Here is a 12,500-nt window from a genome sequence, read left to right as displayed (position 1 = left end):
AACAATAGATATGAAAGGAAAGACGTAACCTTCACATATACGATAAAGAAAACGTAGGTAACAAATGTGTGAATAGAAAATGGATGACTTAAAATCACTCGAACCTGAACAGAAAAATATTCAACAGCGAATATTAAAAAGTATCCAGGAAAAATTAAAATTAAATCGATGAAATACTGAAAGGTAATGAATGTTTGATAATAGAGATCAACTGAAAGAAAAGAGAAAGAAAAATAGACATACGTTTAAATATAAAGGACAGACACAAAAAAATATCTGTCAATAATAAGAAAAATCGAGTTATATAAAAAAAAATAACTGAAAGCTGAAGATAATTCTCTGAAATTCGACGGAGAAAAAAGGAAGACTGAATAATATGATAAAAAAAAAATGATAAAAAAAAAATATTAAAATTAATTATGTGAAAAATCAAAAGGGAAGAGGAAGAAAATTTAGTCATATGAAAAATTTATTAAATACCAAAGAGAAATATGAGGAACTGACAAAAAGGAAAAAAAAAATAGTAATATGAAAAAAATAATTAATAGAAATCTTAGTAGAAATTAAAGAAATGTCTGAAAAATAAATGAGAGGAGAAAAAAAAATCTTAAGACAAATTAATCGACAGAAAAGAAAAACACTCAATGAAAAGTAATACATGAAAAAATGAAAAAAAACAAGAGGAAGAAAAAGAAGACGAAAAACTCAAATAATACAAAAAATTAAACAAACACTAGAAAGAAGAAAAAAGAAAAATAATAAACAAGAAAACAAAAACACGTAACAAACTAATCAATAAAAAAAATGAAGGCAAACAAATGAAAATCGACAGAAAGGAGGAGGAAGAGGAGGACGAGAAAAAGGAAAATATATACAAGTACTGAAGGGGCGAGGCAGGAGAGGCAAGGAAGGCAAGGGAGGCGGCAGGAACAGGTGGTGAAGTGACAAAAACACCTCGTGGCTCCTTCACTCACCTGTCATTTCCCCTACCAAGTTTTTATCAAGTTTGTTCTCCGACTTAAATTTAGCAGCCCATCTCTGCCCCCCTCTCTCTCTCTCTCTCTCTCTCTCTCTCTCTCTCTCTCTCTCTCTCTCTCTCTCTCTCTCTCTCTCTCTCTCTCTCTCTCTCTCTCTCTCTCTCTCTCTCTCTCTCTCTCTCTCTCTCTCTCTCTCTCTCTCTCTCTCTCTCTCTCTCTCTCTCCAGTTTATAGTCATATTTTACTGTTTATTTATTTCATTTATAATTTTTGTTCATTCAATCATTCATGTGTTCAATCATATATTTACTGGTTTGTTTGTCGATACATTTATATATTTTACTTTGCCTGAATATTAATGTGTTTTATTTTATCATGTATTAGCTCACTCATCATTTACCTGTTTGCTAGTTCACCCTCCTATCAATTTTTCTGTCTATCTAGTGTCCTGTCTGTTTGTCTGTCTCTGTCTGTCTATGTCTGTCTATCTATCCTTCATTCGATTAAAAAATACATTTCTTCCACTCTTCATTCCATTTTCTTCCTCTTGTAATGAAAATCCTAAATAAGACTCCTTTATCTGTGTCATTTTAGCATTTCCCGCCTTTATTTACCGATGCAATTACATGGAGACGCTCAGGTGAGGCAGGTGATTAGCATAAAGCAGCAGGTAACTCAATAAAGGCTTCATTCAAGTCACGCCAGCTTTGTAAAGGAAGGGTTGATGGGAGAGAGTGAGAGGGAAAAGTAAAGATGGCAAGTTCATAGGAACACTGAGAAGAGAAAGAATTGTATGAGTGTGTGTGTGTGTGTGTGTGTGTGTGTGTGTGTTTTAATGTTGTAATCTTCGTGTAAATACGTAACGATTTTTTTTTTTTCTTGTCTGTGTTTTATCTAGTGACTTGTTGATTCATTCATTTGTTTATTTATTGAGTTTTGTTGACTCGTTCATTATCACAAGTACACTTTTACATTGATTAATTTAAGTTTTATCTGATGTGTAATGTATTTTTCAGCTTGTCCCTCACAGTTTCCAGTTTATATTATGTACATTTATCACATTCTTGCTTCTTCTTTCTTCTTTTATTGATCAGGGTTATCTTTTAATGTCACTATTCCTCTCTTTTATTTCCATTTCTCTTTTACATCCACTCATCTTTTTTCTTTTCTTTCTTTTTTTTATCGGAGGTCGTAACATTTCATTTCCCTTCCCTGTCACATTACGAGCCATAGCGTTATTACTTAGATTATTATTAGTGTTCTATTTCTTATTTTTATGGGTATTCTTTATCTCTCCTCCCTCCTTTATTGAATTGTTGCCTCTGTTCGTATTTATTTAAACTGACAGCGTTATGTTATGTTGTCTAGTGTACATTTTGTCTAGTTTTTATTTACTTATTTATTTTTATTTTATTTTTTTTTTAGCTTCGCCATTTATCAATCAAGTTTTCTCCGTTGATTTGCTTAGATTGACAACGTTATAGTGTATTTTGTCTAGTTAGTGTACAGGGTGTCCCAAAAGTCTGAACACGTAGGAATTCTGATTAATTACTTTTTTGTACCGCCACAGATAGAAAGGGGATTAGAACTGACTCCTATCAACTCATCGTGTACTAATTTTTACTTTCCCTAAACAAATTGGGAACGAAAATTTTACTCATTACATTTCTATTACTTCGTTCATTGATTCATTCACTATCAGGAGAGTGGTGATGGTGATGTGTGATAGTGAAGGGAGTGGTGATTGGTGTAGGGCTGGTGAAAGTGATGCTGAGACGTGATGGAAGGTGATAATGTCCTTGTATTTATATTATTTCATTTTTATCTTCCCTAAACAAAACTTTATATCATATCTGTACCATTTTGTATTATTCTAGTGATGTTTTCCCTCTACTGACCGCCGCCTTCCCTGGAATTAACGCTTCAGTGAGTTGTCAGTTTATCTTCACGTCCTGACAGCGCCTTTCCTTGCCTTTCCTCACCCTTCCACCACCTCAAGCCTTTCCTTCCCGCCCGGCCTCCCGCTGCAGCCTCCCACGCGGTGCTCCCCTCGCCAGAATTAAGGCTGTCAAGGGTGGGGGTGTCTGCAAGTGTTAGCATCGCGCCGGGGAAACATTTCACTGTGTCTTCACCGCTTGCAAAGTTTCGCTCTCTTTTTGTGTGTCTCTTCCTGCGCGAGTCGTAAATTGCTCTCGTTTCCTCGTCGTTTTTGATGATTACGCGCCGCAAACACACACACACACACACACACGCACACGCACACGCACACGCACACACACGCAGGTAACTTTTCCCACGTTATTAATTGCTCTTGATTACCTACGTTCACCTGTGCAAGTTGGTATGTTTTGCCTGAGTCTGTCTGTCTGTTTGTCTGCCTGCTTGCCTGCCCGTCTGTCTGGATGTTTGCTCGTTTGTCTTTCTATTTATATGTTTGTGTTTATGTCTGTCTGCCTGCCTGTCTTTCTGCTTATCTATGTCTACCTCACTTTCTGTTTGCCTGCCTGTCTGTCTGTCTGTCTCCCTATCTGCCTGTCTGCCTCTCTGTCTATCTATGTACGTATTTGTCTGTTTCCGTGTCTATTTCCCTTTAATTCTGCTTATCTATCTGTCTACCTACCTGTCTGGCTATCTACCCGAACCACCACTTAACACCTCAGCTTCAGACATTTCGCCTCATCAGCCAGCGCACTTTTCCCTCCAAGTTGCCGGCTCACCTGCCACTTAGCCTTACCTGCCGCGGAGAGCAGCAGCAGCAGGCACCTCAGCACTTTACGGGGGTCACTCATCCTCCTGGAAATAGACAGAAGAACTCAGCACTCGTGACAGCTAAATTGAGAGGAGAGAAGCGGGATGGAGGTGTGAGAGACAGACAGACTGGGAGACGGAAGAAGATAAGCACGAGAAAGAGGATTTTGCTTCAAGAGGTTGAGGGAGGGAGAATCCACTGACTGAAGAAAAGGAGGAGAAGGGGAAGAAAGACTGAAAGAAGGATAAATATAATACTTAATGTTATACTCCTCACTTAAGTATAGATTTTAGTTCAAGGGGTTACGAGAATGCTGATCCACAAACTATAGAAGCGTAAGAAGAACTGAAGGAAAAATAAATACAATACTTAAGATTCAGTTCTCCACTTAATGTTAAAAGTAGGATAGAAAAGCAAGATTCCTCCTCACCTTCCCCTCCACTTTCTCAGTCACAGGAAAAGTGTAAGGAAAACATGATATCCGTTTGGGAAAAGGAGAAATAGGAATGTTTCCATGGAAGGGAAGAGAGAGGGAGTGTGTGTCTGCATTACTTCCAGGAAAAGAGGGAGAGGAGAAAAAGGAAGAGGAGGAAGACAAGAATAATTAAAGAAGAATTTAAAAGGAACACACAAATGACGAGAAAAGAGAAGCATGACAAGGAGGAGGAAGAGGAGGAAGAAAAAAATACAAGGAAAGGAAATAAAGAGAAACATACAAATGAAAGGAGGAGAATGAGCATGACGAGAAAGAGAAAGGAGGAGGAGGAGGAGGAGGAAGGCGGTAAGACAAAAAAGATAAGAAGAGATAGAGAGAAAGACACAAATGAGAAGATGAAGAGCATAAGATGAAGAGAAGAAGGGCAAGTAACTGAAGAAGATGAACAAAAACAAAAAAGAAAACAGAAAGGAAAGAAAACAAAGAAAACGGAAAAAGAGAAGACAAACGAGGAAGAGAAAAGAAAAAAAAAGAAAGGAAACCACGAACAAGGAGAACCAGACAACGAAAAGGAAAAGAGAAAAAAAGAAACTAAACATCAATGAACACAACCATCACAGAAAACAAAGAAAACAGAAAACGAGAAGACCAACGAAGAAGAAAAAGAAAAAAAACACAAACAAGGAAAATCAGACAAAAGAAAAAGAAAAAAAATACCCTAATATCAATGAACAGAGCCATCACATGCAAGACCACCAAACAGCAGCACATCAAACACTCCAGCGCCACGATCACAGGCACATTTCAACGGCCAGTAATGGAGTGGAAACCTGGATTAATACTTCGTTAAAATATACAGAGATACGCGCTGATCTGGCTCGCGTTTTGCACACTGGCCATCAAACGTAAATTTAGTGAAGGTAGGAGACACAGAGAGAGAGAGAGAGAAAGAGAGAGAAATGTACGTGTGTGTGTGTGTGTGTAGGTGTGTGTGTAGGTGGTTGGTAATGCTAAATAATGATAAATACTCTAATAACGCGTAATAGTATACATGAAATTTACTTTGTGACTGAAGAAAACAGCAAAAAGTCATTAGTTTTTAGTTTAGCTAGAGTCTGTTTTGTTTAAAGGTACATATGTATGGCGTTTAGTGGAAACTGTATAATGAAATACTTGAGTGGCTTGTAATTAAGAATACTGTAATGCACAGGTATGTTTCTACTCGTTTACTTAATGTGCGATGAATGTCTTGGTGAACTGAAGCAAGAGGAGATATTCGGCTAACAATATGGCCAAAAACAACAGTATCTTATTTAATAGCGTAAGTTTATCAGTTTTATCAATTAGTCTTCCCTCTATCACCTGACACATTGCTTCTATACACAAACTACACTCAAATATTTCATTCAGCAACCAACTTTAAACATCATATATATATTTGTTTCTTTTTTTTTATGTATGGGCTCTGGCCAAACGTAAACTTGTGTATATGTAACAGTGGAAAGGTTAAATGGTGGAGCTTATAAACTTGCACGATTTAATTGACATAAAACCTTATCCTCTTTTTATTGACTAGATTCACTAACTTTCTTACTCACTTCCTCTTTTTCCTTTTATTTTTTTCTATCATTTGTATTTGAAAATGCTAAAGGGTGAGCTTCATAAACTTGCACTAATTAACTCACGCAAAACTGTTTCCTTTTTTATTGACATTTCATTCACTAACTTTTCTACTCAGTTCCTCTCTCTCTCTCTCTCTTTCTCTCTCTCTCTCTCTTGATATTTTCCTCATCTGTAATTGATCAGAAAAACTGCTTCATTCAATGTACGTGTAACAATTTATATCTTTTTTATTCTCGTTTGATTCACTAACTTTTCTACTTCGTCTCTCTTCCTTCATCATTTCTTCACCATCTGTAATTGACAGTAAGTGACAAACTATGAAAGTTACACTATTATATGCACATTTTACTGTTTGTTTCTCCTCTACCTACTAGATTCAGTAACTTTTTCCCTACTTCTCAATCTCATTTTATATTTTTATTTTTTTCTTAATCTCCTTTTTCCCTTTGCTCATCATCTATATCACTAAATATCAGACCATAAAACTTGTGCTATTAGATATACAACAAATTATTCTCTACATCTCTTTGTATTAAAATCATTAACTTTTTCCTTACTTCTTAATCTCATTTTCTTTTTTTTTCATTTCTCCATCTCGTTTTTCCCTTTGTTCATCATCTATATCACTAAATGTCAGACTATAAAACTTGTGCTATTAGATATACAACAAATTATTCTTTATATCTTTGCATTAGAATCAGTTACTTTTTTCTCACTTCTCAATCTCACATATCCCTTTTTTCACGACTTCTGCCAGTAGATACCAAACTATGAAACGTATGCTATTACAAATACAATTATCTATTCATATCTATTCATTTCTTCAGTATTAGACTCAGTAACTTTTTTCCCCTACTTCTCAATGCCATTTTTTTCTCTTTTCATATTATTCAAAGTCAATAAATATCAATGAATACTGTTAAATTAAATACACAACAAACTATTCACCTCGTCTATTTTGCATCAGATTCACTAACTCTCTTTCACCTCTCAACCTCTTACTCATTTTGTTTATTCTTTTTATTTCACATCCGGTGCAGTCAAGATTGAAAGAGTCTTAACCGAGACATTCTTTGTAATAAGTTTATCCTCTTAGTGGCTTCCCTCTTCCCTCTTCCTCTTCCTCTTCCCTCCTCTCTTACTCTTCCTCTTATGTCTCTGCTACTCTTTTTTTACTTCCTTTCCACCTCTTTCTCTAATTGCTTCTCCTCGTCGTAGCCTCCTCACCTCTCCTCCTCCTCCTCCTCCTCCTCCTCCTCCTCCTCCTCCTCCTCCTCCTCCTCCTCCTCCTCCTCCTCTTCCTCCTCCTCCTCCTCCAGGTAAGCCTCTTCGATGACTTGTTACCTGATTAATTCACTTTTTTTCTCTCTTTTTTTCAGAAACTTGAGCAAGATGGAACAACTAGATGAGGTAAGAATACTCTCTCTCTCTCTCTCTCTCTCTCTCTCTCTCTCTCTCTCTCTCTCTCTCTCTCTCTCTCTCTCTCTCTCTCTCTCTCTCTCTCTCTCTCTCTCTCTCACGCATATTGCCAACTGTCTTTGTGGTGTAAAATTTATCTCAAGGTCATATTTGCATTGCGCTAACTTCATACACACACACACACACACACACACACACACACACACACACACACACACACACACACACACACACACACACACACAAGACCTTCCCTAGTGTAAGTTAATGGCACTGGCTTGACACCTTCCTTTAGGCACTGGTTTCATGTTTTTTCTCTCCCTCCAACCCTCTTTCTTCTCCTCCCTCTCTCTCTCCCTCCAGCCTTCCCTCTCTCTCTTTCTCTTTCTCTCTCTCCCTTCCCTTTTAAGAACCGTCAGATGTTAGTCTCTGTACCTTCATCCTCCTCTTTCCTCTCTTCCTCCATCTCCTCCTCCTCTTCCTCCTCCTCCTCCTCCTCCTCCGCAAGAACCCTCAAGAAATTCAGTTCCGCGATAAAGACAAGGGTAAGAAAATTTGTCCTTCGTGGAAATGGCTCGTTTTTTTCCTTTTTTTCCTCTTTCCCTCCCTCTCCTTCCTGCTGATGGCGCTGATACCTTCGTCAGGAGGCGTCTTATTACTTTTTTCCCTCCATTTTACTTCCCTTTATGACATCTTGCTCAGGGAAAGAATCGAGAAATAAGTGAATCCGGCGCAGAGGGAAAAAAATTATGCAGCTCTGAGAAAAATGGTTTGGATGTTTATATGTATGTGTCTGACTCTCTCTCTCTCTCTCTCTCTCTCTCTCTCTCTCTCTCTCTCTCTCTCTCTCTCTCTCTCTCTCTCTCTCTCTCTCTCTCTCTCTCTCTCTCTCTCTCTCTCTGATACTGTTTTTGTTTTCCACATATTTTGTTTTATGTTCATCACTTTCTTTGTTGTGATTCTTACTTTCTTACACCTGATTTTTTGTTGCAGTATTTCATTCCACCTGTCGTCTATTCTGTCTGCCTTTTCCTCCTCCTCCTCCTCCTCCTCCTCCTCCTCGTTCTTGTCCTCCTCCTCGTCCTCTTCATCATCATCATCATCTGTATCATTTTTCCCTCTCTCTTTCCTCCTCCTCTTTCTATTTCCCTCCAGCAAGACATTACACACACACACACACACACACACACAAGATGTATCGACTCCTTTCTTGGAAAAAATAATACATTAATGAAAAACATTCTCTCTCTCTCTCTCTCTCTCTCTCTCTCTCTCTCTCTCTCTCTCTCTCTCTCTCTCTCTCTCTCTCTCTCTCTCTCTCTCTCTCTCTCTCTCTCTCTCTCTCTCTCTCTCTCTCTCTCTCTCTCTCTCTCTCTCTCTCTCTCTCTCTCTCTCTCTCTCTCTCTCTCCGTTTTTGCAAGAAGCACTAAACACTGAAAAGCTTAATACATTTCAGTAGTGTTGCAGTGTTGTGGTTGCAGTATTGTCGACCATATTTACCTTTCTAAACCTTTACATTACCACAAAATTTCCTCTACAGTGATGGAATTTCTAATAAATGATGCAATAAACACTAAAAAATCTTAATGAATTTCAAGATATCACCCACATTGCAATCAACAGCCTCGTTTGGACGCTCAGCAGCTTAACATTTAGAAAAGCGAGTGTTTTGTAAGCTTTAATCCACGCGGGGATAAGAACAGACTGGAGAGCCGAGGACTAATAGGGATTAATTAACAGCAACACGGATTTTGTGAGAGCTAATCCGGGTGACTAATTACAGGCGAAATGCAGGAGTGTACGTGAGGTAGAAATACGCGGTAATGAGAGGCCATACTCGCATACAGGTGACGTGGAGATGTGACAGTTAGATAAAGGAATAATACGTATTTAGACAGAAGTGTGAGAAACATATAGGTGGAAAAGAAACATACAGATAAATAAAGGACTAATACTCAATGAACAGGTAGAAGTATAAAGGTGTTATGAAAGATATACAGGTGACACAGAAATAGGTAGATAAGACTGATATACATAATCTGAGGCTACATGTGTTTGGGCAGGTGTAAAACTTAGCAGGTAAATACAGGAAGGCAATTGGCAAGGTAGAAAAAGAAATTAATGAGTCTACAGGTGTTGTACAGGTAAAAGGAGAAGGCAGGTCAGTAAGGTAGACGAAGAGGTAAATCTTAGTCTACAGGTGTTTGGACAGGTGCAAAAGTCAGCAGGTAAATACAGGAAGGCAATAGGAGTCTAGAGGTACAGGTAAAAGGAGGAGACAGGTCAGTAAGGCAGACGAAGAGGTAAATCTTAGTCAACAGGTGTTTGGGCAGGTGAATACAAGGAGACGTCAGGTAGGGTGGAGTTGATGGTGTTCGCTTTGACAACCTGGGGATATGATGGCGTCAAAGGAAGGATGATCACAGGCGAGGTGACCCTTTGCTGACCCTTTCCTTGCGTTATTCTGCTGTATGAGTCTTGGCCTTCCTGGAAAAACATCTTGGGCTTTTGTCGTTCTTTTCTCCTTTTTCCTTTTCTTTGTGATCTTGTTTTTGTTTTTTTTTTTTCTTTTCCGTTTTGTCATCTAATGCTAGACACGCGGAAAAATGTCTTTTGTTTTTTCTTTTTTTCTTTTTTGTTGTTTCCTTGTGATCTTGTTTTCTTCTCTTTTTTCGTTGTTATCGTATATGAAAGATACATGCCAGGAAATATTTAGATACCTTTCTTATTTTCCTCTTTTATTCCTTTCCTTTCTTTTGCAATCTTGTTCTGTAGAGAAATCCACGTAAATGCTTTCTTTCCTTTCCTTTTCTTCTTTTCTTCGTCTTTTCACCGTCATCTATTTCCATTGCTATATTTTATCATCCCCCTTCACTTTTTCCTTTCTTTTCAATCATTTATCTTGTTCTCTCTCTTTGTGTTGCTGTTATTTCACACTAAAGACACGTATTTTGTTTTCATCGCTATTTATTTTCCTTTCCTATTATTTTCTGCCTTCCAGTTGTAATCTTATTCTTTTTTTCTATTATCTAGTCTTGATTCTTCATGAGGAGGCAAGCACAAGAAGGTATTCTGTTTTATTTTATCATAGTTTGTTTATTCTCTATGTGATTTTTCTCTTTTTTTTATTCCATTTTAAACTTAAGCCACGTTTAGATGAATATTTTGTTAATTTTATGATTTGTTCCTTATGTATCTCTCTGTATTTAACTTTTTCCTTTATTTTTTTTATTTATTTATTCCACTATACTCGTACAGGTAAACAGTGGAATACAAAATTTCTATCCTTTCTCTTCATTTTTCTTCTTCTTCTTCTGTTTTCTTATATTTATCTCTTCTTCGTTTTCATTTCTGTATTCCTCTCTCTCTCTCTCTCTCTCTCTCTCTCTCTCTCTCTCTCTCTCTCTCTCTCTCTCTCTCTCTCTCTCTCTCTCTCTCTCTAGTCTTCGTTATTTGTCATATTTCTTTCCTTCATATTTTCATCTCTATTTCACCGCACGCTTTTAAATATAGAAATAGTTTTGTTTCCTTTGTTATTCTCCTTTCACTCTTATTCCTACATCTTTACCTTTTATTTGCAAGGTTCATTCTTCAGTTATCAACCTTTCTTTCTTCTCTTTTATCACGCTTCAAACTACTTACAGGAAAACATTTAGTGTATTACAAATCTTTTCTCTCTCTCTCTCTCTCTCTCTCTCTCTCTCTCTCTCTCTCTCTCTCTCTCTCTCTCTCTCTCTCTCTCTCTCTCTCTCTCTCTCTCTCTCTCTCTCTCTCTCTCTTTTCCATCATCATTTCTTCCTTTGTTACGTTCATACACTTCCTTTCTCTTGCATTTTCTCTCTCTTTCTCTCTCTCTCTCTTTTTTTTTTATTCCCCCTTGTAAGAATTTTTTTTTAACATTTCTGTCCTGCTTGAATTTGTTGCTTTATTTTCACTCGTTTGTATTATATATTATTTATTTAACCCTTGGACGTGGACTAAATTGAATGAGTTATTATATCCTTGTTTGCTTAGAAATTATTGGAGTCTTTGCTTATCCGGGTAGAGAGAGAGAGAGAGAGAGAGAGAGAGAGAGAGAGAGAGAGAGAGAGAGTGTGTTTGTGTGTACGCGTGCCAAAAAACTCGCATCGCAAATCGAGGCACCACACACACACACACACACACACACACACACACACACACACACACACACACACACACACACACACACACACACACACACACACACACACACACACACACACACACACACATCCCTAGGGGTCATGAAAGCTTTTACAGTGGAATCGGAATGAGCGTTAGGAAGCCTCAGCAAGCCTCCTCCTCCTCCTCCTCCTCCTCCTCCTCCTCCTCCTCCTCCTCCTCCTCCTCCTCCTCCTCCTCCTCTCTCTCTCTCTCCTCCTCGTCCTCCTAGCGATTCTCAGGTTCGAAGAGAATAAAATTAATTCAAAATCTTCTTCCACCTCCTAAGCGGAACTGGAATGTCCATTAACTCCGTCAGACTTCAGAAAACCGTCTTAGTCTTTACTCCTGAATTGTACCCGTGTCTCTCTCTCTCTCTCTCTCTCTCTCTCTCTCTCTCTCTCTCTCTCTCTCTCTCTCTCTCTCTGACTTATTCATCTTTTTTTCTTTTTTTCTTTTTTTTGCTAGTTTTTCGTCGATCTGGGTACTTTACCGGTTCTCTGTTTCTTTTTTTCTTATTTTCTTTCTTTTTTTATCTATTTTTACTTTAATTTTTGGGGGGTTTTGTGTTCTTTTATTGGTATCTTTTTTTTTCGGTACGGCTTTCCTTTCATGTTTTTTTCTCTACCTATCTCTTTTTTTTTTTTTTTATTTGTTTGGGGTACGTTCATGTCTGTACTGGGCACTTCTTTGGCTTGACTGTTTTTTCTCGTAATCTCTTTTCTCTCTCTCTCTCTCTCTCTCTCTCTCTCTCTCTCTCTCTCTCTCTCTCTCTCTCTCTCTCTCTCTCTCTCTCTCTCTCTCTCTCTCTCTCTCTCTCTCTCTCTCTCTCTCTTTTATAACTGTTTCTTTTCTTTTATTTTATTTTTGGGGGTACATTAGTGGGTACTTTCCTACACGTCTTTTCCTTCTCGTATTTTCCCTCTTTTTTTCTCTTTTTTTCTTATTATGTGTGTTTTTTTACCCCTCTGTTTCTTTTTTTACTTTTGGTGGGTTCTTTTTTTGTGGGCAGTTCTTCCTTTTGTTACTTTTATTCCCTGTCTAGTGTTCCGTTGTGTTGCATTTTTTTTTTTTTTTATCTATTTGCATTCTATTTCTCTTTTATTTCTTTTCT

The 12,500-nt window shown here is 37.7% G+C and overlaps 1 protein-coding gene across 1 annotated transcript in view; it reads right to left on the bottom strand.

Annotated features, from left to right (window-relative positions):
* The window catches only part of LOC135091829 (basement membrane-specific heparan sulfate proteoglycan core protein-like), an 87,019-nt gene that overhangs the window by 44,271 nt on the left and 30,248 nt on the right, over positions 1–12,500 (bottom strand). The window contains exon 2 of the mRNA XM_063989829.1: positions 3,712–3,770. Within this exon, the coding sequence (XP_063845899.1) occupies positions 3,712–3,766 (55 nt within the window). The 5' untranslated portion in view covers positions 3,767–3,770. The remainder of the gene's footprint in view (positions 1–3,711; positions 3,771–12,500) is intronic.

The sequence above is a fragment of the Scylla paramamosain genome, chromosome 38, assembly GCF_035594125.1.
Source record: "Scylla paramamosain isolate STU-SP2022 chromosome 38, ASM3559412v1, whole genome shotgun sequence".
NCBI lineage: Eukaryota > Metazoa > Arthropoda > Malacostraca > Decapoda > Portunidae > Scylla > Scylla paramamosain.
This window is presented reverse-complemented; position numbering and strand designations above follow the sequence as displayed.